At 42.5% G+C, this 23,683-nt stretch overlaps 1 protein-coding gene across 4 annotated transcripts in view; it reads right to left on the reverse strand.

Annotated features, from left to right (window-relative positions):
• PIBF1 (progesterone immunomodulatory binding factor 1) overlaps positions 1-23,683 on the reverse strand; it is a 148,050-nt gene that overhangs the window by 22,092 nt on the left and 102,275 nt on the right. For all 4 annotated transcript variants that reach the window (XM_084844848.1, XM_084844844.1, XM_084844846.1 and 1 more), the window contains exons 14-16: positions 22,385-22,487; positions 19,150-19,280; positions 15,036-15,120 (exon numbers count right to left, since the gene is read on the reverse strand). In XM_084844848.1, coding sequence (XP_084700974.1) covers positions 15,036-15,120; positions 19,150-19,280; positions 22,385-22,487 — 319 coding nt within the window. The remainder of the gene's footprint in view (positions 1-15,035; positions 15,121-19,149; positions 19,281-22,384; positions 22,488-23,683) is intronic.

A 23,683-nucleotide genomic window follows, 5' to 3' on the forward strand; every position in this document is an offset into this window, starting at 1 on the left:
ACAAGGGACATATTTAAGAAGAGGGCTCAGTGGCAGAGGTCATGGGGGACAAATTCTTCTTCCCCTTTTCCTGTTTTGCGTCACTGGAACTGGTCACATTACCTTGGTGGGCATAGGGAAAGAAAGAGATTGCAATGAAGAATAACTGCTTGTTGTAATAGTCTCAGCTGTTTCTTGGTGTTGGGCAAGTTTCCTGTGGGCGAGGGTCTGAGACATGTGAGTGCCATCACTGCCATCCACTCCTCTTCCTTGCTGCTGCAATTGCTGCAGCTGCTCTGAGAAGGGGGATTTTAAAATTCCTTTTTGCCATACATACCAGACACAGATAAACTGGCAAAGGAACAGCTGCCCCCTGCCTTGTCTGGAACATACAGAAAATTACATAGCTATTTATGTGCAGGATTTGCGGCAGATCAGACAAGCAGAAGCTTAGCTATGCCCCCAAAACGGATTTTTTTGCCCCTATGGGAAAAACACACAAAATGGTACTCCTAACCATAACCACAACCACCTGAGGAACACTTGAAAGCCCACATACTGTCACCTAGCCACAGCTATTCTAACAAGCAACAAAGCAGAGGGAGAGAACAGAAGCAAGGCTATTCCATTGCCTCTGCTGAGAGACCAGCTGCCTTTTCCCTCCCTCAGCTGTCACCTAGCCACCTTCCAGCAGGCTACCTGAACTGTTTCCATCCCAGCTGGTTATGATAAGAACTGCAACCTCAACTTGCTTTTCCCTCCTCCCTCCCCATCCATTATTCCTTGTGTGTCAGGTCTTTAGATAGTAAGCCTGAGGGCAGGGACTGTCATGCTACTTATTTTTGTAAGCCACTCTGGGAACCTTTTTCGCTATAGGGCACGGTATAAACTCTTTAAATACATACATACATACATCACCGTGTGAGTTCATACAATGAGCATAAACTCATGCTTGCTGTATGAGTTGGCTCTAATAAAAGGCATTGGGTTCAGATGACATGTCCACAGGTGCCACACTGCATATGCAGCCCCCACTCGGGGCGTTGTTGTGTTGTGAAAATCTGGCGAGCATGGGTTATGCAAGGGTTAAACAATCCTCACATAACCCTAAAACGGACAATGCATTATGTGGGTGTTTTTTTTTAAACATTTGCATAACCCTCTTTTGCCAGGCACGCACAACGTGACAAGGCCCGAGCGGCAGCTGCATATTCAAAATGGCAGCCACATGTGCCACAGCCTCACCGTCGGTTAAATAACCCATGGTGGGCTGTTGCATTATGCAAACACGTCCATTATCTCACTTTCTCTGTGTCTTTTGTTAAATATAAAGCATTTTTTCAAGGGTTCAATAAAAAGGGAAATGTTTGGCTGGAAAGTTATCAGAGACCACACAAGTGCTGGCACGGGGAAAGGCTATCTTTCAAGGCCTGTGATACATTCTTTCACCTCACAAAGATTTATTTAAACTGAACCTGAATCTGGCCTAAATTATCCATGCAGAACAATATAAAACATAATTAATCTGTCAAGTGTATTTAGGCAGGTGGATTATCCACTGAGTAGCTTGACAGACAACAGTTCAAAAACAGTATAGCTGTGACTCTTCAGCATCGAAGGGAACGTGACAGAGATAAGGTGTTTGCAGACTGACTTGGAAGGTGACTTTTTTTTCCAGATTGAGACCTTTTCATATATATTTTGTGCAGTAAATACTGTTATCTGAATTGAGCATCTGGGACAGGATGGGCTATTATTCTCTCCCCAACTCCTTCAGGAAATATAAACCACCCCAGTTGTGCCTGGCTCTGATAAAGCAAAAGAAGGCTGCTACCAGGCCATCTGACAGTTTACCCAAACTACTTCTGGACTTGCTTCTGCTTATTTGCCTCTTAAAACCTAGACCTGCCTCCTTCTTGCATCTTCCTCACTCTTTTAAACCAGGCCTAGGGAGACCCTGGTTCAAATCCCCACTCAGCTGTCACATTCACTGGGTGACCTTGGGCCAATCACTAAAGGGGAGTGTGGGGGAGCAGGGGGAAATCATGTATGCTACCTAAAGCTCTTTTGAGGAAAGGTGGGATTGAAATGTACTAAACAAATGAATGGTATGTCTCCCGAATTTTCCTGCACTCTATGGCAGAGGTGGCAAGGAGAACGAGTTCAGACATGCTTGCTCTCTGACCCTGTGTAGCTGTGTTTTGTATTTCTGCTACATTACCCTGATACCTTGGCTCAATAACTGATTTTGTTATGGAACAAGCAGCAGAACCACAGGCATGGAAGGCTGCCAGGAACAAGAGTAATGCCCTGGATGACTGCAGAGGGGGAAGAGTAACTGGGTATGTGCTTCCTCCCTTGATTAAAGGGAGTTGCTCCCATGTAGAGAAACATGCAGATGCCCACATGACTGTCAACTCACTGCCCAGCTAGCTAACCCATGAGGGCACATGTAAATTGGCCAACCCAAAGCTTTGGTGGGAAACATGACCAAATCCTAAAGCACTCCCAGCCACCAGAGAGGTCAACAGGCTTCGATAACCCATAGGCTTGTGACCCCTTTTATTTTGTAAACCAGTAACTAACTCCGTCATACAACTCCTGCAGTGTACAGCTGGCTAGTTTTAACTCAGTGAAGTAGCAAGGAACCTCCCTGAGTGTTCCTTCCATTCCCCAGAGTCAAACTATTGTTCCTTTGTTCTGATCCATCCCGAGTACAGCCTCAAAGACATCGAGTCCTCATTATTTCTTTGTTACATTTATACCCCACCTTTTCCTCCAAGGAGTCCAAGATAGCATACATGATCCTCTTCCTCTCCATTTTATCCTCACAACAACCCTGCAAGGTGGTTAGACTGAGAGACAATGACTGGCTAAAAGTCATTCAGTAAGCTTCATGGTGGAGTCTAAGCACCACAGCACACTGGCTCTCATTTTTCACTCTTTGTACTGAAGCCTATAACTGTTCTCGAGTTTAGGTAGCAGTTATTCTTTCTTGTTTCTTGGGTGTCCTTCACTTTCATGTGTCTCGGCTCTAAGATTAACCCAGGGTGCGCTTAGGGCAGTATTGAAGGCTGCCCAAGTGCCAGCAGGCCCCAATGCTTGTGCAATGGGAATTTTGCACTTTGGATAGGAAGTGGAAACGAGCAGAAACACTCATTTCCGGAATGGGGCAGGTCAGTGAAGCTCGCATAACAGAGCTCTTTCAACCTGTCCTAATCCAAAAATGAGTGTTTCTGCTAATTTCAGGGCTTGCTTTTTGAGGTACTAAATCCCTGTTGGGCAACGGTGGGTCCTGCTTGTGCAATAGAATCAGTGGGAGCACAGCACCCCCATCGGATACTGCCTTTAGTCTCCAAGATGGTTCCTCGTGATCCTTCCCTAGCATCATCCCCTGCTATCCCCTGGTCTTTATCCCACATTTCCAGGACTACAGTCCTCCACTCTTTTTCTTCAACCACTTTGTTGTCCAGAGTAGAGATGAAAAATTTGCAGAAATTTTGAAGCCATGGGAAAAAAAAAACATTGCTTCCCCGTTTTGGGGGAAAAAATAAGCAATATTTATTTTTTTAGCGCTCTTTACAGATCTGAAAGTCACTTTGTTGCTTTAAGACAGCCTTCCCCAACCTGATGCCCTCCAGATATTTTGGACTTCACCTCCCAGCAGCCTCAGGCAGCATGGTCAATGGTCAGAAGTGCTAGGCATTGTAGTCTAAAAGATCTGGAGAGCACCAGGTTGGGGAGAGCTGCTTTAAGAACATAAAGCAGCCTTTCTGTTCCTAAAGTTATTTTATGTATGACTTAATTTGCTCATAAAATTATAATTTTAAAACTTTTAACAGTAAATTTGTAATTATTGTTTGAATAGATTAGAATTACATTGAATGACTGCTACAGCATCAGAAACACATGACCCTACAGAACAAAACCCAAGCTGTCAAGAATGCACATTTACGGTCCTGAATGCACAATGGTGACTCTACTCACGTACTGGGAAACCGAGCATAAATGTTTATCAGTAAGATATAGTTTAGATCAAAAGTTTTGATAAGGAATGAAAGAACTAACTATGCTAGGAATCTTACAGAGAGGATTACCCCCCCCCCCCGGCTTCATTATTTCCAGACATTTTACATCTCTAGTCTTTCTATAAAAGTGTCCTTATTACATAGGTTTTAGAGATCATTTTGTGGGGAGTAAAGGCTGGGTAACAATATATATTTTTTTTGTCTTAAATGCTAAAACAAAATATTTCATAATTCAAATCTGTTCAATTTTTCCATTTTTAAAACAAAACAAAAACAGTCCTCGGAAAAAAAGTCCCCCCCTCCCGAATTTTTCCATTCCCCCCCCAGGCCTTCACATCTCTAGTCTAGAGAGATCTGTTTGCCTCATATATCTAGTGAGAAAACTTTGCCCCCTGTTAAAGCATCTGTTGAGTCCAAAGCTGGGATCCATACAAAAGCCTCCTTCTACTCCTTATTTGACAAACTCTAATTTCCCTAATCACCACCTTTCTCTAGCTCTGTGTTAGGATTATTAGAATTGATATACTAATCCACGTGCTAGGGGGTTGGTATACTAACTACACTGTTTTGCTCTTTTGTAACGTTTGTGCATGTGTTTAAGGATAAAGTCTTTTAAAAATAAAGTTTGTAACTTGGACTTAAGTGGTTGTTTGGGCTAATTTTCCCCTACTTTAGAAGTAGCTATTTTCCTACTTTGTTGATGCATGGTGCATAAATCTGTTGTGTGCACACCACACCTCTGGTAAAAGTCCTTTAGTCCCATATTGTTACGTGTACAGATATGCAAGTTTACGTGTGTGTGTGTGTGTGTGTGTGTGTGAACAACAACACAAGGCAATAAAGAGTTCTTCCCTCCTAACAGATATAATTTTCTGAGCTGTTTCCAGGGGGCTGTTCACATGTCACCCTAACCCATGGTGGGTGGCAAGCTACACTGGGTTGGTGGTTATGCAAACAACCTACTGTGCTCCTGTCAGACAATCAGGCAAAGAAGCTACATATAGAATCATAGAATAGTAGTATAGTAGGGTTGGAAGGGGCCTACAAGGCCATCGAGTCCAACCCCCTGCTCAATGCAGGAATCCAAGTCAGAGCATCCCTGACAAATGGCTGTCCAGCCTCGTCTTAAAGGCCTCCAGTGTGGGAGAGCCCACCACCTCCCCAGGTAATTGGTTCCATTGCCGTATTGCTCTGACACTCAGGAAGTTTTTCCTGATGTTCAGCCGGAATCTGGCTTCCTGTAACTTGAGCCCATTATTCCGTGTCCTGCACTCTGGGATGATCAAGAAGAGATCCTGGCCTTCTTCTCTGTGACAACCTTTCAAGTACTTGAAGAGTGCTATCATATCTCCCCTCAGTCTTCTCTTCTCAAGGCTAAACATGCCCAGTTCTTTCAGTCTCTCTTCATAGGGCTTTGTTTCCAGTCCCCTGATCATCTTTGTTGCCCTCCTTTGAACCCTCTCCAGCTTGTCTGCATCCTTCTTAAAGTGTGGTGCCCAGAACTGGACACAGTACTCCAGATGAGGCCTAACCAGTGCTGAGTAGAGGGGAACTAGTACTTCCCAGGATTTGGAAGCGATGCTTCTATTAATGCAGCCCAAAATAGCATTTGCCTTTTTTGCAGCCACATCACATTGTTGGCTCATATTCAGCTTGTGATCGACGACAATTCCAAGATCCTTCTCGCTCGTAGTGTGGTTGAGCCACGTATCCCCCATCTTGTAACTGTGCATTTGGTTTCTTTTTCCTAGGTGCAGAACTTGGCATTTGTCCCTATTAAATGCCATTCTGTTGTTTTCTGCCCAGCACTCCAGTCTATCCAGATCACTTTGAATTTTGTTTCTGTCTTCCAAAGTATTAGCTATCCCTCCCAATTTTGTGTCATCTGCAAATTTGATCAGCATTCCCTGCACCTCCTCCTCCAAGTCATTAATAAAAATGTTGAAGAGCACTGGGCCCAGGACTGAGCCCTGCGGTACCCCACTCGTTACCTCTCCCCAGCTTGAGAAGGTCCCATTGATAAGCACTCTTTGAGTCCGATTCTGTAGCCAACTGTGGATCCACCGGATCGTTGTTTCATCTAGCCCACTTCGAGCAAGTTTGCTCATCAGGATATCATGGGGCACTTTGTCGAAAGCTTTGCTGAAGTCGAGGTATATGATGTCTACAGCATTCCCACGGTCTACAAGGGAGGTGACTTGATCAAAAAATGAGATCAGATTTGTCTGGCAGGACTTGTTTTTGACAAATCCATGTTGGCTTCGAGTAATCACGGCATTGATGTCAAGGTGCTTCCAGATGGATTGCTTTATGATCTGCTCCAGAATTTTCCCAGGGATTGATGTCAGACTGACTGGTCTGTAGTTCCCAGGTTCCTCCTTTTTACCCTTTTTGAAGATAGGGACAACGTTAGCCCTCCTCCAGTCATCTGGCACTTCCCCGGTCCTCCATGATTTCTCAAAGAGAATAGACAGCGGTTCTGAGAGTTCTTCTGCCAGTTCCTTTATTACTCTAGGATGCAGTTCATCTGGCCCTGGAGATTTGAACTCATTCAAAGTAATGAGGTGTTCCTTGACCATATGCCTGTCGATCTCAAGCTGCAATCCTGCCCCTTCAGCCTGTACTTCGCCTTTGCCAGGGGGGTCATAGACCCTCTTTTGGGAGAAGACTGAGCCAAAGTAGGAATTGAGCACCTCTGCCTTTTCTTTGTCATCTGTTATCATTTTGCCATCCTTATTTAATAGCTGAACAACCATTTCTTTCCTCTGCCTTTTACTATGCACGTAGCTGAAGAAAGCCTTTTTGTTGTTTTTAGCATCCCTCGCTAACCTCACCTCGTTCTCCGCTTTAGCCTTCCTGACGCCATCCCTGCAATTCTGTGCTACCTGCCTGTACTCTTCCTTTGTTACTTGGCCTTCTTTCCACTTCCTATATGTGTCCTTTTTTGTTTTCAGGTCATCCCTAAGCTTTTTGTGAAGCCACATTGGCTTCTTCTGTTGTCTTCCACCTTTTCTTCTTGTTGGAATTGTTTGTGATTGTGCCTTGAGAATTTCCTTTTTTAAAAGTTCCCACCCATCTTGGACTCCTTTTCTCGCTAGCATTGTTTGCCATGGGACCTTACTGATCATTGTTCTGAGTTTATTAAAATCAGCTTTCCTAAAATCCAGGGTACGCGTTTGAGTACACTCGGCTTTTGCTTCCCTTAGAACCAAGAACTCAAGTACAACATGGTCGCTTTCCCCCAGAGTTCCTGTAACTGCTACTTTATCCACTAAGTCATCTCTGTTGGTTAGGATCAAGTCAAGGATAGCCGATCCTCTAGTTCCTTCCTCTACTTTCTGTAGGAGGAAGTGATCCGCCACACAAGTCAGGAATTTCCTGGAGGGGCCATGTTTTGCAGAATTTGTCTCCCAACAAATATCGGGGAAATTGAAGTCCCCCATTACTACTACATCATGCTTCCTTAAAACATTGGCTATTTGCTTTTCAAAAGTTTCATCCTTGGCTTCTCCTTGATTGGGTGGCCGGTAGTAGACTCCGACCACCAGGTTCCTTTTATTCTTTGCTCCATTTATTTCAACCCAGATGCTCTCGATGGGGCTACCAAGCTCCTCCTCCTGTATTTCTGTGCAGAGATATGTATTTTTCACATACAGTGCAACCCCGCCTCCCTTTCTGTTCCTCCTGTTCTTTTTGAACAAGTTATATCCTTCAACTGCTGTATTCCAGTCATGAGAGTCATCCCACCAAGTCTCAGTTATACCTATCAAGTCATAATTTCCCTCTTGTATTAAGAGTTCAAGTTCGTTCTGTTTGTTTCCCATACTCTGGGCATTAGTATATAGACATCGAAGACCATGTGCTTCATAGTCTGGCTTTCTTCCTACATGTGTCTGAAGACTATTATTGGGCGCTATCAGCGCTGTTCTCTCCATTGCAGTGCATGCGCCTACGTCCATTGTTACCCCCAACATTACATCTCCCTTCCCCGTAGGATTCAGTTTAAAGCCCTCCTGATGAAGTTCTTCATGCTGTGGCCAAACACATTCTTCCCAGCCTTTGTGAGGTGCAACCCATCCCTAGCCAACAGCCCATCTTCCAGGAAGTATAGCCCGTGGTCCCAGAATCCAAATCTCTCTCGTCGGCACCACCTTTGTAGCCAGTCATTCACCCGGAGTATTTTTCGTTCCCTTTCTATCCCTCTTCTAACTACTGGAAGGATGGATGAGAAAACTATCTGGGCCCCAAAGTTCTTGAGTTTCCTTCCCAAAGCTTCAAAGTCTGACGTGATCTCTTCGTAGCTCCGCTTGGCGCTATCATTTGTTCCCACATGGATGAGAAGAAAGGGATACCTGTCAGTGGGCTTTATGAGTGCAGGTAACCTTTCAGTCACGTCTCTAATCTGTCCTCCCGGGAGACAACATACCTGGCGAGTCCACGGGTCTTCGCGACATACTTGGGTCTCGATCCCACGCAGCAAGGAGTCTCCCACTACTACCACTCTTCTCTTCTTCTTCTTGTAGGCCTGGGTTTCATCGCCTCTGTTTGACTGACCTTCAGCCTCTTGCTCACTCTCATGCAGGTTCCCCTGTGATTCTTCCTCTGCAGGCTGTCCTCCAGTCTCATCTGCAAGTACCTGGAATCGGTTCCACAGCTCCACCGTTTCCACTGGTGCAGAGTGGCGTCTAGTTCTTCTTCTCCTAACTGTCACCGTTTTCCAAGGAGTATCCTCTACTCCATTTTTCTTCTCCTCAGCATTTCCCACTTCTGCCTCATCTTGCTGTTGCTCTTCAAGCTTCTGGTCTGCCCTTTGCTGCTGTAGTTCCCCCATTCTGTCCAAGAACTCTTCGTGTTCTCTTATTCCCCGGAGGGTTGACAGTCGCCGCTCCAGTCCACTTACTTTTTCCTCCAGCAGCGTGATCAACTTGCACTTGTTGCAGGTGTAGGCCATGTTGTTCTCAGGCAAGAAAACAAACATGGCACACACCTTGCAGGTCACCACCACTGGAGAGTCTTGTCCTTCCATAGCCCCGTTTCCCTTTTTGTGTCTAGCTTTGTGATTGTTCTAGACTAGCCTGTGCCTGCTCCTCTACTCAGTAGAGGTTAAAAGCAGAGTCCCACTGGTGTGGAAGTGTGTGTTACAAGACAAATAAATGGGAAAAAGTTAGTTAAAAAAAAAATGTTAGGGGCCTCCCCCTTGACCTCCCCTGCCGAACTCCCCTGGCCAACTCCTGTTTGCTCCCCCTGTCTGCTCACTCTGTTCGCTCGCTCTCTGGGAGCTTGCCTGCTTCTGTAGTCCCTGGACCAGCTGGAGCAGCTTGCTCTGCTCTGCTCTGCTCAGCTGGGAGGCGGGAAACAGACTGAAGCTTCCCGCCCAGTCAGCTGCTGGGAGTACTCAGGCCACACCCCTCCAATTCAGTTGGAGCTCTCAGAAGCTCCTGGTGAGCTCACAGCCAGTCAGAAGGATAAAGGGCAGAGCCCTGGACTTCCTGCGACCCACTTACCTCTTAGCCTCTGTCTCCTTTGTCTCCTTTGTCTCTTCAACCACTGCAACTCCCCTGGCCAACTCCTGTTTGCTCCCCCTGTTCGCTCGCTCTGTTCGCTCGCTCTCTGGGAGCTTGCCTGCTTCTGTAGTCCCTGGACCAGCTGGAGCAGTAGTATATAGTAGTTTATTTCACCCCCTTCCCCTTCCTCCTCCTGTAGTCCTTCCCGCCCAGCCGGACAGGTATCCTAGTTTCCTTTGCAGCAGGAATAGAGATCGCTTGAGAGGAGCAGAGGAGCAGCAGCATTACTGGCTGCTCTTGCCAAGCAACTCTGTTGGCGATCTGTGTAACCCACGCTAATGCGACAGACAACATGCTAACCCACCATAGGTAACCTTTACTGCAGAGTGTGGGTTCTGACAGTGGCTTAATCAGGGGAATTAACCCATTGTGGGTGGGAAAAATGCCCCGTCCCCAATGCTAGCCCATCATGGGCAGCTCAGGCTGCTTACCCACCATGGCTTGGCATTACATCTGAACCCAGCCCAAATTCAGATGTGAGTTTCCCTATTTTACAACCAGTGGCAACTTAATGAATGATAGGTGCTTTATGCAAGCCACATCCTTGCATTGGTCACCAGTCCATCTTATCTATATAAGGGTATTAAAAGTGTGACCTAATATCTTTACCCTCCTATGCTTATAAAATGCACTGAACTAATCGTATACTGAGGTCAAGAGGACCTCCAACTGATTCTTAATTTTTTTAAAAATGAGATGTCTGTGACATTTACTATAATTTAATGTAAAATACTAGATTAGAGTTTGTAGAGTAACAATTCCACTATACAATGAGGGATTCTTGGGTCTGTAGTGACCCCCCATGTTAAATCCTCTGAGGGTTCCACAAATCTCTCATACACATATCCCTTTAACTCTAAGCCTCCTAGAGGTATGTATTAACAAAGAAGCAACACGTAATTGTTAAATTAGAACCATGTTGGGGTAATTTATACCCCCAATACCATGAATGTGTTTCATCCCTCCCAATTCACTTTAATTTGGGCCTGACCTCAATGCTGTTTAGTGAAACCTTCACATTAAATATACACACACTTTGGGCTGTTTACACAACACACTAACCCACACTCAGTGGTTAAGTATGGGTTGTTGGTGAACTGTGCGTTAGCGTGTTGTCTGAACTCAGGACATTTTCTGCAGGGTGGCTTGTTAACCATGCAGTGTGGCTTATTTTTCTTGAACAAGCCACCTTGAGAACCCATGGTTTGTTGTTGGGTTGTTCAGGGTGGTTAACAAGTCACCCTGCGGAAAATGTCCTGGGTTCAGGCAACATGCTAACCCACAGTTCAACAAACAACCCACCGTTAAACAACAACCCACACTCAACCACTCAGTATGGGTTAGCGTGTTGTGTGAACAGCCCCACAATGAGGGTGGTATTTGAAATACCAGAGAAAATGAACCCCTTTACCTCCAATGGCAGCAGTAAAGCTCTTCATTCCCTGCCCATTAAAAAAATTTTTTTTTATACAAAGTTGAAAAATGTTAGGGAACCAGGTTCTCCTTCCTTTTCCTGAACCTGTTACTGATCAGCTGTTCAGTGGGCAGGAAGAGAAAACAAGGTAAAGGGGGAGAGGGCTACTTTCATTTAGTATATGAGTAAGTGATTAAGGTACTTTCATTTAGCATATGAGTAAATACTAGAGGAGAAAGCCTTTATAGTGTAATGATGTGATTCAAAGTGCTGGTTTTACCTATAAAGCTCTACAAAGCTTGGGACCAGACAGAAAACCTCCTTCCCATATACTGTATACCCACCTGTGCCTTAAGGTCATCTACAGAGGCCCTTCTCCGAGTGTCCATTCAATCTGACATTTTGAGGGTGGCCATGAGAAAGAGGACCTTTTTGGTAATAGCTCCCTTGACTAAAGAATGCTCTTCGTACGGAAGCTCGCCTGGCATCCATTTTGTTGTTCTTTCAGGACTAGGCTTAAGATAGTAATATATCCCTGTGTTTTAAGTTTTCCCTGGCCTTTTTAGATCTGTGGCATTGGTGGTGGTTTTAGCCCCTGTACTTAATTGGAAGTTTTTAATTCCTATGATTTGTATTGTATTTTATTGTACTGGTATTTGTGTATTTGGGTTTTTTCATGCTGGGTTGGATATTTAAGATTGATTGTTGGATTTTTTAATCTTATTATTGCCATGTCTTTAAATAATTTTGTATGATGCCTAGGAAACTTGTTCTACAGACACCTAACAAATATAATAAATAAATGAGGGAAGTTGATTTTGACAATGTTTCCTATCAACAACGGATAATCAATAACTCCAGTATAAGGTAGTGCCTGACATGCAAAGTGGACATTTCCTCCTCCTGATGCAAGTCAAGTAGGAATAGTTGCTGAGATAAATTTTATGAACAGTTTTGGGCGGGAACGTTTCTGAAAACGTCACTGAAAATATGGAGCATATTGAGAACTGTTATCACTTTGAAAGCCAACTTGCACTTACCTGTGTGGGAGAAGGTTCCAAAAATCTTAAAACAGTTTATAACATTTCATTAATTTAATCACCTTTGTCTTTAAAGAAACCACCTTTGGTTTCAAAGACACCTTTGTCACCTTTGTCTTTAAAGAAACAATGCTTGAGAAACAATTCTTTCACAGAGGGTGAAATGAATGAGTCCTCTGTTAATACTGTGTGACACCATGTATTAAGAACATAATAAAAAGGTATAATAAATCTAGTGTAAGTACTAGTGTACATTTTAAATAGCATGTGTATCACAACTTAACAATTCATTACACATCCAAGACAATGGCAACCAATAAATGTATTAGGAGGCAGCTGGTGGCATTTAATGGAAATTAATGTACAAAGAGTTCTTGACATAAAGTAGAGTTCTTTGTAATTTAATAGAACTTTTTACTTTAGCATCTGAAAGTACTTTTCCAGCAGTTAAAGTAAGAACACATTTGTAAAGCAGGATAAAGGACAATCTAACAACTTAAAAGTTGAAGAAATTAACAGAATAGATTTTAATTGTTCAAGTGAAATAATATCCAGGATGGCACTAAAGTACCAAATATAGAATTTGTCATATATATCGAAAAAACAGATCTCTCTCTCCTCTCAGTTCAGCATGGTCCAGAAACAGAATGCATTCTAGTAATGCATTACAGAATTGTGCCTCCTTCCCTAGCTCCTCCCAATTTCAGGTAGCCCTTTCTCCCAGAAAATGTCAAGGCCAGCATGGATCTTGGGAAAGGATCAGGTGGTTCAATGTGCCTACCATGCCCTGATGACATTCTGTTCCCTACTTTGACAAGTTCAGGGTGCTAGTTGAGGGGAAGAGACAGAATGGCCTTGTTCGGATGGAACACTAAACTATGGTGAATTAGCCATGGGCTCGCATTCTCCCCTCCCCTCAGGCAGGGCTGCTTTGGCTTCCTGTAACTAGGGATGTGTGAACCCACCCCCATCTGGGTTCTCCAGGTGCCTGCCCAGCCCCTGCCCCCACTCGCTGGTTCCCGGATTGCACTTGAGCCCCTCCCTCCGTGCTCAGCGAGCAGCCTGCAGTCACCCCAGTGGCCTCTCGAGCTCTTTAGTCACCATTATTTGAAAAATAAAATGGAGATTGCGAAAATGCACATTTTTTCACAAAATGCACATTTTTGTGCATATGCAGGTGTTCACATTCACAAAATTGTGCATTTTTGCATTCGCAAAAACACGCATTCACAAAACACACATTTTTGCACATATGCAAATATGCACATTTTTATAATCACCATTTTATTTTTCAAAAAATGGTAACTGTGGAGCTTGCCAAGGCCACCGGGGTGAGTGTGGGCTGCTCGCCGATTGGAGACAGGGGGCGAACGGAGGCAGGGGCTCAGGGGTGTGGGCTTGGGGCCTCTGCTGGATTCCCAGACAGAATTGGGCGCCTGCAGCATCTCTACCTATAACAAACCCTCCTTCTGATATAGCTGGTCAGTGCCCTTGAGAGCATCTGGTAGGTTGGCATCATGCCGGGCAACCTGAACACGTTTATCTCACCTTCTGTCACATTTCTGTCCTCAAAAATGCAACCCGAACCTTAAGCTGTTTTTTAAAATGAGCTGACTGGTTCCAACCAGCTGGCTTTATTGATATGTAAGTTTACAGTCATTAAGAAGGTGAGTCCAGTGACTAAGTAATTTTCTACTGACTACTAATATCAGAGATGGAGGTTATCACATTATTGGACAAACCAATCAGTCTCTGCTAAGGCTTTTACTGATCTCAGATCCTTTAGAAGCAAGAGTCAATTCACTCCTTCTAGAAGCTTTCCATCTACCATCTAACTGGAGACCACCATGCTCTCTCTCAGACCATCATTGCTGCAATAAACTTTTGCATGTGATCTGGAACCCAAGACACTGCTCATGTAGGTAACTTGTGACTAGATTAGTTAGACTGACTTTATTGATTTCATTTGGAATTCTGTGTGTGTGATTATTGCCTTCCCTTCCCTTTGTTTTTCATTTCCCCACCTTTTCCCTAAATAAATACGTTTTTATATTTGGACATTTGGGTGTGCTGTTTTATAAAGGATTTCTCACTAAATTCCTCCCCACATGAAAGATGGTATAGTTACAACACCACTGCATGTCTTTTTAGGATTTTTAAAAAGGGATTTGTTAAGTTCTGGATTTCTGGCCTTTGGGAAAGAAAGTCCAAAGTGCCTTGCTTGTTATTTTTTCCCTAAAGTTATGTTGTAGCGACAGGCCCTCAAAAACAGGACTCAGAAACTCCCCAAGAAGCTGGACAGACTGTGGTGTGTCAGGAGATTTATTCTGCCTGGTGGCAGCCTATCTGAAATTCTTTTTCATGGGGAACCCTTGTAAAGAAAGGATCCGCCGGGAAGAAAAGCCCAGTCTCATAACACTTCCATTTTCAAGTAACCTCCATTTTATGTCACATATGGCCATACTGGAGGAGGAGGGAGGGGGGGACATGTGACTTTGAGGCTTGCCCAAGCTTTTTCATGTAATGCTAAACTATAGTGTTAGTCACAGGTCCCCCTGCTTCCCCAAATATGCTGAGGAAAGCAAAGCTGTATCAATTACCCCAGCAGCTTTGTGAGTAGCAATATTGAAGAGAGAGATATAAAATTTCCAAATAATAAATACATAAATAAATGCCAAAGAGTGAAATGACCAGGCAGGGCATTGTCCCGCCTCCTTCCCTGGCTATGGTAGGATTGGGAAGGTGCTTTTGTAGCTGGTGTGAGCTACTACCATTCATAGAAGCCATCACCACCTAAGCTACAATTGAGGAGTGGGGCCATGCCTCAATACCAGCCATTTGAGGCAACTGGAGGGGCAGAGGATGTGGAACCTGGGATATGCACTTTGTTGGGCATTTGTTTAAAGTATATTTCTGAAACTAGCAAAGAGAAAAACAAAACATTCCCATGACTAATATGTTGGAAAAAAACCTATATATGGTAATAGCTATGCTAAAACAAGAAGATTACCTCACGGTGATTTAGAAGTCTTTCTAAATCTGCTGCCATTTGATTCTTGACACGCAGCAAAGCTGTCTTTTCTTTATTTAAAAGACTGGTAGAAAGAGGGATAGTATTAGGAAATACACTAATAGCAAAGGATGATTTCTTCTAATCTTGTATTCTGGTTGCAACATGAATTTTTAAAGCAAATTGTTGACAATGAATATATGTTGAAGCAACAGCATAAAGAAAAGCTCTGTCCTAGTTAAAACCTGTGTGTTTATGTTGTTTTGAAAAGGAAGACATGAATGCTTTCTTAAGGCTGTGAGCAATAGACCATTTAAACTAGGGGTTAAAGCCATTGTAGATGTTAAATATACTGGCTTAAGTGGTTCAGGCTCTGTACTATTAATCAAATGAGAGAGCTGAGTCAGTTGAGCTAATTTTCTTTAATATTACTCTATGCCGAAAAAGCATAATAAATTAAAAAATGGTTTGATTTATAGCATTCTTCAAGACATAGTTCTGGCCATCACAGTTCAAGGAGGCTGTTGAAAAACTGGATGGGATTCTGCCAAGAATTATGAGGAAATGCTGAAATAACAGTGTGTGTTTAGTGCAGAGTTCAGATTTACAAGGAAAAAATAGAGGCACTTCATTGGGGGGCACTTTAAATAAAGTGAAGGAATTATTACACATGTCATAATGAGCTTCTCCATGCTATTCTGTTCAAATCTTTCTTGATGTAACTGAGACTAAAAAAGAAATAAAAGAACCAAGTGGTAATACTTTTGCTAGGCTTTAGTCTAGGTGAGTCAAACGAGGGAATAAGGTCATGTGGGCAAGATCTTTAAATCTTTAGAACTTTTTAACACACAACCCTGCCCCCAAAATTGTCCAGCAGAGACTAGCCTTCCTCTTGACATTCGAGATCATAATAATAACTGGAATAGGTGGGATCAAGTAGGAACTAAACATTCCACAATGACTGCTATGATAACAGAACAGGAAAAGGACTGTAATTAGTAAAATCTAACTTAAGGCAAAGATTTGATGAGCAATTCCCACAGTTTGTGGTAGGGTACATGAGTTTGCCATGACAAAATTAATTAATTAATCGAAAAACTGCAATGAGGACAGAGTACCTACCCACAGAAGCAGCAGCGTGCTACTTCTCTGCGTGAGTCAGTGCTCTGGCTTTGCCTCATTCCAGTCATCCCCACTGGGGTTGTGTAATTCTGCTGCAGGTCTGCATCATTCAGTTGCTTTTGATGCAGAGACACAGAATTATCTACAATTTGATGAGGCTGCCCGTCCTCTCTCTGCACGAGTCAGTGCTTTGGGCTTGCCTTCTTCCAGTTAGGAAGCACACCCAGAACAACAGTATATGGTTTTTATACAACTTTTAAAAGTTAACATTTGGGGTTGTTCCCAATGCTAGTCTTCTTTAAGGTCCACTCATTTCAATGGGTCTACTCTAAGTAGGATTAACATTGGATACAACCCTTGGTGTGTGAGAGAGAAGCATGCCTTGAATTTTACATTGCCTCTTACTGACCTGTAGAAGAAAGGAGGAGCAAACAGAGACTGAGTCTGGAGAGCACTTAGCACTTTCACCTGCCTGCCACACCAGTATTCCCTGAAAATAAGGAGCCACTGCCGAATGCTGCTCTAATGAGCTACTGCAGCGGGAAAGGGGGGAAAAGGCAGCCTTAGTACACAGCTTCATTGCTGTAATGTAATGATTAGCTAACAAGTTAATTGTTTTAATGGCAAAAAGCTCCTGCATGCAATGTGTTGCATGGGGACACAGGTGTGGTTTTAAGCCTACATTTGTCAGGCTCCACTTTAGCTTTGACAATGTCTACCATATAAGACAGAGAAGGGCAACCCCTGGCCGTGCTGGGGCCCAATCCGGCCCCCAGAGGCTTGAGCACCCTCTATGGACCCTACCCCCTTTTTCTCCCCAAGCCTCAGCCCTTTGGGGTGATCAGTGCAAAGGGGAACCCTTTTGTTATCCACCTCTGATCAGATAAGCTGGGGAGTCCCCTGCACCACCTCCTGCACTGTTCATGTCCTGCACGAGTGATGGGGGAAGGAGGAGCCTGACTCGGCCATGGCCTGCAGGAGCTGGCTCCTGCGAGACCCAGTCGAGTCCCTCTGTCTGTGCAGAGAGAGGCAAGGAGCTCCATGTCTCCATCTGCACAAAAGGGTTTTTTTCCTTACAAAAAGTAATGGGGCAGTGGTGGATAAGTCATGGGAGGGGTGGAGCTTTGGGGATGAGGCCCCATCCCTCTTGTCATCATCTAGCCCGCTGGCTTGGTCCAGGGGGAGTTAATCTATCCCCTGACCCAAAAGTGGTTGCTCTCCCCGATACAAGCCAAGTAAGGCTTAAGAAGTCATTGCTTTTATTGATAATATAACACCTGCCTCTAGAGAAATGGGAATAATATGATACGGAACAGAGATTATATAAGCTACTACGTGTATCATACAATGACTTGGTTCACACATAATTCTAACCCATGGTTTATTTAACCCAAGACAATGGTTTGTTTTCTCTGTCTCTGGGTTGTTTGTTTCCTCCTCCTTTGCCCTCTACCTCCTTGTATCCCAAATGCCTTTGTGGCACTGTAGTACTGGTATGTAGAGTGACTTGATTTTATTATTTTTTTTACTGTTCTTGCCCACCACATCTGCAGTCTGGTGAAACCCCCCATGAACAATCCACATTTTTAGGTTCACACGTAACGACAACCTATGGTTTAAACAACCCAGAGTTCACAACCCAACAACAAACCATGAGCTCTCTTTCTGGGTTGTTCACGGTTAACATACTATTCTTGTTAGCATGGCTGCATTCATATTTCACAACAACCCATGGGTTAAGGTTTTATGCAAACCAGATGGATGTCAGAGAAGTGCAGGGAGGGGCCAACCACTGGAACCTTTACTTCCTAAGCCAATGACACTTTGGGCCAGTTTGCACAATCAAATAAGCCACTATGGCTTATTTAAGCCACAGTGGGCTGTGGTGTATGCAGACCGCCATTATGAATATTCAAGCCATGACTTGTTGTTCAAACCTGGGTGGTTGGGGTTGTGCGAGGATTAAACAACCCTCGCATAACTCACGGGCTGTTCTAGGGTTATGAGAGGGTTATTTAACTCTCGCACAACTCCCGCCACCTGGGGTCAGATGACATGAGAAGCTGTGGCTTGAATATTCAAAAAACGCCCAACAAGCCACAGTGGACTGCCATGATTATGTGAACCAGGTCTTTGTGTCTTTCTCCCTTCTTGGGGAGGATGCACAGTATCAAACACTGAGGGATTGAGCTCATTACTCAAAGGTGTTAGAACACTGACCTGTGAGATAAAGCCTGGGTTCAGATGATCAGCAGGGGAAGCAACCAGCATTGGTTGTTTCCCCTGCCCCTGCTGGTTGTGTGACCAGGATTACCCTAATTACCCACACCGCATCACGGGTTGCTGTGTCGTCTGAACCCGGTGCAGGCGTAGTAACGTTTCACCCACCCTACAACCCCTACTGCAAGCCACAGGTTGTAGGATGGGTGAAAAGTCACTCTGCGCGCCATGTTCAGATAATGAAATACAGGTAATTAGGGTAATCTTAGTTGTGCGACCGGGACGCACAGGGAAGCAACCAACGCTGCATTGTTTCCCCTGCTGATTGTCCAAACCCAGTGACTATCTTAATTTAGGCTTAAGAAGGTATCATGAGTAATTCATGCCCCATGGCACTCAAGAAGGCATAGGAGGAGTCATGTGTGCAATTAAGATGACAATACAGCTTTTAAATGTCTGTGATGACTGCCACTTTGAAATAGTTATTTAATGGAGAATAGCAACGCTTTGTAAAAATGGTTTGCTCAACAGGAAAAGTAAAATTGCTTGTGCAATTATAATGGCGTGCAACCAGCCAATGTAATGCAATGAAGTGTAAACAAATAATGCAATCATTTTTATTATGTTGGCAGCCAGCAAAAACCTTCAGCAACACCATCAGTTTCAAAGTTTGCTCATAATACGGCCTGCCACTAAACTTGAGGTAAGAGAACTTTAAGAAAAAAGATTCCAGCATCCAACTAAAACTTATACCAAAATTTTGAATACTTACTCAATATCCTTCTCAAGTTGTGCAATATGTTCTTTCTGCAAAAGTATCTGAGAATCTCTCTGTTGTACAGACTCAATGAGGTACCTGTAAGGCTGCTGTACTTGGTTCAACAAGGAATTACCTCTGTCGCGCTGGAAGGAAGGAAGGAAGGAAAGAAAGAAAGAAAGATGTGTGATTTTAGAAAAGAGAACTTAATATGCTTCATTATTTAGAGAATAATCTTTGAAACCACATGTAAACACAATTTTAAAAGTTGTTGTAGGCTGAAGCTAAAGGTCCATTAAACTTTACATTGCAACTGACTCCATTCTCTCAGTAAAATGGATGCTAACCTATGTCTTTTTAAAGTTATTAGAAGATTTACCTGTCATAAAGTTCATTAATCCTGCCAAAAGTATTATGAAATTACTAACTGAAAATAACTGAAGTGTTGCTTTCAAAAGCAGAATATGCCAAATATGCTCATTAATTGTATAATTGTGATATATGACAACATTTCAATATTATGGGCACCACATAAACACCTTAGTTTCTTTATAAATAGTGAAAGATGTATCTTACGGGCTAAAGCACATAAAATCAACTTCAATGCTACACATAATTAAATCAGCATATATGTATGAAAATTAATGGCCCTTTCCACATTAATTTCCAATCCCTGCACAACTCTCATTTATGATAATACACTATAGTATTCTTCTTGCACCCCAATCTACAGGCCAGTTAAGCCTTGAAGTGACACTTATCTAGCTCTATCCAATGAAAATGGGAAAATGTGTTTAAATTAATCTAATTTAGAGTATTGGGTTGCAGACTGGGCTGCAAGCATGAGTTGCCTAGAGGAAATACCTGCCCAGTACATCTTGCTGTGTAGAGCATACCACAGGGGAATTTTTTTCTGGTACCTCACATGTGCTTTGGCAATATGTAAACTAGCCCTGAAAACGAAATAGGAGTTATGATATTTCTCAGACTACTCCTCAGTGAAAGTATAAACAAAGGGCCAGTTCAAGTGTTACCCCTCTCATGTGAAGGCTACAAAAGAAATATGGCCGAGTCACATGTATCATCCCCATGACATGGAACATTTCCGTATGACACTCAGCATAGACAGACCACATGATTCAAGTAGCTCACATGGTAAACACAAAACATTACACGCTGCTATAAAGAGCAGACCAAAGAAAAACATTTTCTGGCACCTTCTACATAGGAGAGAGGCATTTGAACAACCCTGAAAAACCAAACCTGGAATACATACAACATTTAGATTGTGCTTAATTTTCTGTGTTGAAGAAGATCTATGAGCTACAAACAGGTCTAGAAGGATTATTTTGGTTGAAGCCTTCGCAGAAAGAGAACTTTAAAAAAAGGTGGTGGTGGTGGGAACCAGTTGCCAAATAATATTTAGAAGTCACCTGGCCCCAATGAAATAGATACAGAAGACTTATCTCCTGACTGAAGCACTGTATTTTAAAATCTTACTAAAATTTAGAATATGCCAATAATTTAATCTAATTCAAAGACCCACAGGCTGTTGTTGGGTTATTTGAGGGCTGTTTCCTCCTCCAACAAGCCATGTTGCCTGGGTTTGGACAACACGACAAGCCATGCCCAGGCAGGTTAACAGGCAAATGGCACCTGGCACATGCCACAGGTAAAACAAGCAACCGTGGGTCATTTAACCCACAGTGATCATGCGAACTGGCACAATGTTTTTGAAGCCACAGGATAACAGATATTCACAGACCAAACAGTATTTATTTATTTATTTATTTATTTTATTGCATTTATATCCCACTTTTTTTCCTCTTGCAAGGAAACCAATCAAGGTGGCTTACATGATCCTCCTCCTCCTCTCCATTTTATCCTCACAACAACAACCCTGTGCAGTAGGTTGGGCTGAGAGTCTGTGACTGGCCGAAAGTCACCCAGTGAGCTTCCATGGTTGAGTGGGGACCAGAACCTGGATCTCCCGGCTCCCAGTCCAACACTCTCACCACTGCACCACACTGGCTTTCCTACTCTCTCAGCAGTAGGAAAACAAAGGGAGGTTATCCAGAAATTTTATTTTATTTTTATTTCCAGAAAATGGAAAAGTACTACATTTAGTTTGTCCTATTGACAATTTGAGCACAAATTATGTGAAAGAAAACTCCATTAGATTAACAGAATTTACTTCTATTTAATGTTTTTAGGATTAAGTTGTTAGAAGCATTTTCTATATATGAAGAAAGTGGCCAGAAAGCTGTTATTAGGAAGTGGATGACAATTCTGCTACATCCTTCTAGTAATCAAGTTGTTATCGTGAAAAACCAAATAAAAGAAACTAGCAATTCATTTACAATACTATCATCCAGCTATAATGAATTGTGAGTGTGAGGAATTTGCTGTATTTTGTTTTTGCCATGGACTCAGACATTTCCCTAGGGTAAGCTGTGCTGTTACATGGAAACCACATTTTCCCAGTCCTCAAAAACACTGTTTTGTCTCCCATCAATTTCCAAGCAAGTAAATGTATAGACTTAGTGAGTGCTCTTTGATGCCAGAATAGGTGTAGGACACACACACAAGAAAGCAGTACTTCAACATGTACTATATTATTGGGTTGGATCTAGAATTAGACATATTTAGAGTAGAGCCATGACTAACTTAAGTCCCATTAATTTCAATGGGTCTAACTCTGAGTATGACTAAGTCTGGATCCAACCCATCGTATTGTAACTAATCAGACTACATAACCCAAGTATCTCTAAAAGCAAAATTTAAAAGATCAGTAAATCCGAGAAGAATTTCGCTATTTTACCAGCGATAGCAATTAATGAGTTTTGTATGTTAAAAATCTCAGGAGACTAAGCAGTCTTGGAAAACAGGCAAGTTGGCAGGTAAATATGCCTTTATGGATAAGGAATCTGAAAAGCAACTGTATAAAAGCAGTGGTATTACAGGAAAAAATAAAATACCTCAAGAACATTGAACCAGTTTTGCTAGTTCTTCCCCTGTTCAGGAAACAGAGACTTATCTGTCTAGTCTGCGTTTTTGTTTAGTCTGCAGAGTAATCTGTCTTTTCATCTCTGCTTTAATACAACATAAATTGCTCTGAAAAGGATTAGCAGGTATGTATTTTCCTCAATTGTCCGAACAAATACATTAAAAATGTTGCTTTAAAATTCCAATCCATACATGCATTTTGTGTTCGTGTGCGCGCGTGTATATATTGTTGGTCATTGTATACCTCTTGTGAAATCTGGGTAACTTGTTCCTTCTGACGCTCCAGATCTTTTGCAAGCAACGTGTTTTGCTTTTCAAGCTGTAGTAATCTTCTTGCCAAATGAACACTGTGCCAAAAGAAACAAAGGACATCTCAAATAGAATGTGTTCCAAAATATGACAAATGAAGCCACACAGAACTTATCCTTTACTTTTCATTAACACATTAGCAAGCAAAATAGAAATAAAATATTATTTACCAAGATATTTAATTAATCCCACTTAAAAGACACATCAGGTGCAACAGGCACAACAGCCACTCACTTGGGCAAAGAATCTTTTCAAAATGAACTTCTTATGTTCTTAGACTATGTGTGAGATTAGCAAGATTTGGAGGCTAATAATTTTGGTGGACTTATTTTCACGACTTTTGTAAAACTGATTAGAAATGTTTGAGTGCAGAAGAACCTGTTTTAGTGTTTGGGCCAAACTGGATTCTTTTCTAGCACTACTGTTGGAAGCCCATAGCCCACACATGCAGTTTTAACTGGGTTAGAACAACAATATTCAATACTCCCCCCTCTTTCCCATAGCATAATTGTATTACTTTGCTTACAGCAGCAACTGCCTCTATCTGTTGCATTTTAGATAATTATCAGAAAGCATCCATGGACCACAAAATTACCTTTAGGCAATCATTACAGAAAAGCATCTCTCCCACTTGCACTTATCTAAGCCATAGTAAATTATAAAACCATTGGAGTAAACATATGAAGTAATTTATTTTTATAAAAGAAAGAAAACATGAAACAAAATATTGAACAATATGAAGTTTGTTCAGTACTGTGCAGGCTTTTTTAGTAAGTGATCTGGGCTTATGGCAAAGCCATGTGACTCAACTATTGCCAAATAAACAAATAAATGTAGGGTGAAGGATGGAGAATATTTTCTGTATTCAGAAATAATGGCAAGTAGCTCTGTTCTTTTTTTAAGCACCAGTAGTCTAGAGACTTAAACTGCACACAGAGAAATTTCTCTACAAATCTCATTCCGGGGGCTGGACTTTATTATTATTATTTTGTTGGATGTTTTAGTTTGCAACAGTGATATCTTATAATTCCTTTTGGACACAATACAAACAAAATTAAGCTTGCTTAACTCCCACTAAATTTAACTGGGGCTTAAAACATGCTTAACTTCATTTGGATTGCACCCGCCAACTGTGATGCAATGGCTTCAATACAAGTATGGATCACTATGCATTAAGAGACTTTTCCATTCTCTTATCTGACTAGGAGAATACCATGTGTGGGTGATAAAGAAC

Source organism: Heloderma suspectum, chromosome 3 (assembly GCF_057233095.1).
Source record: "Heloderma suspectum isolate Gila_16-S chromosome 3, 16-S_ref, whole genome shotgun sequence".
Lineage (NCBI taxonomy): Eukaryota > Metazoa > Chordata > Lepidosauria > Squamata > Helodermatidae > Heloderma > Heloderma suspectum.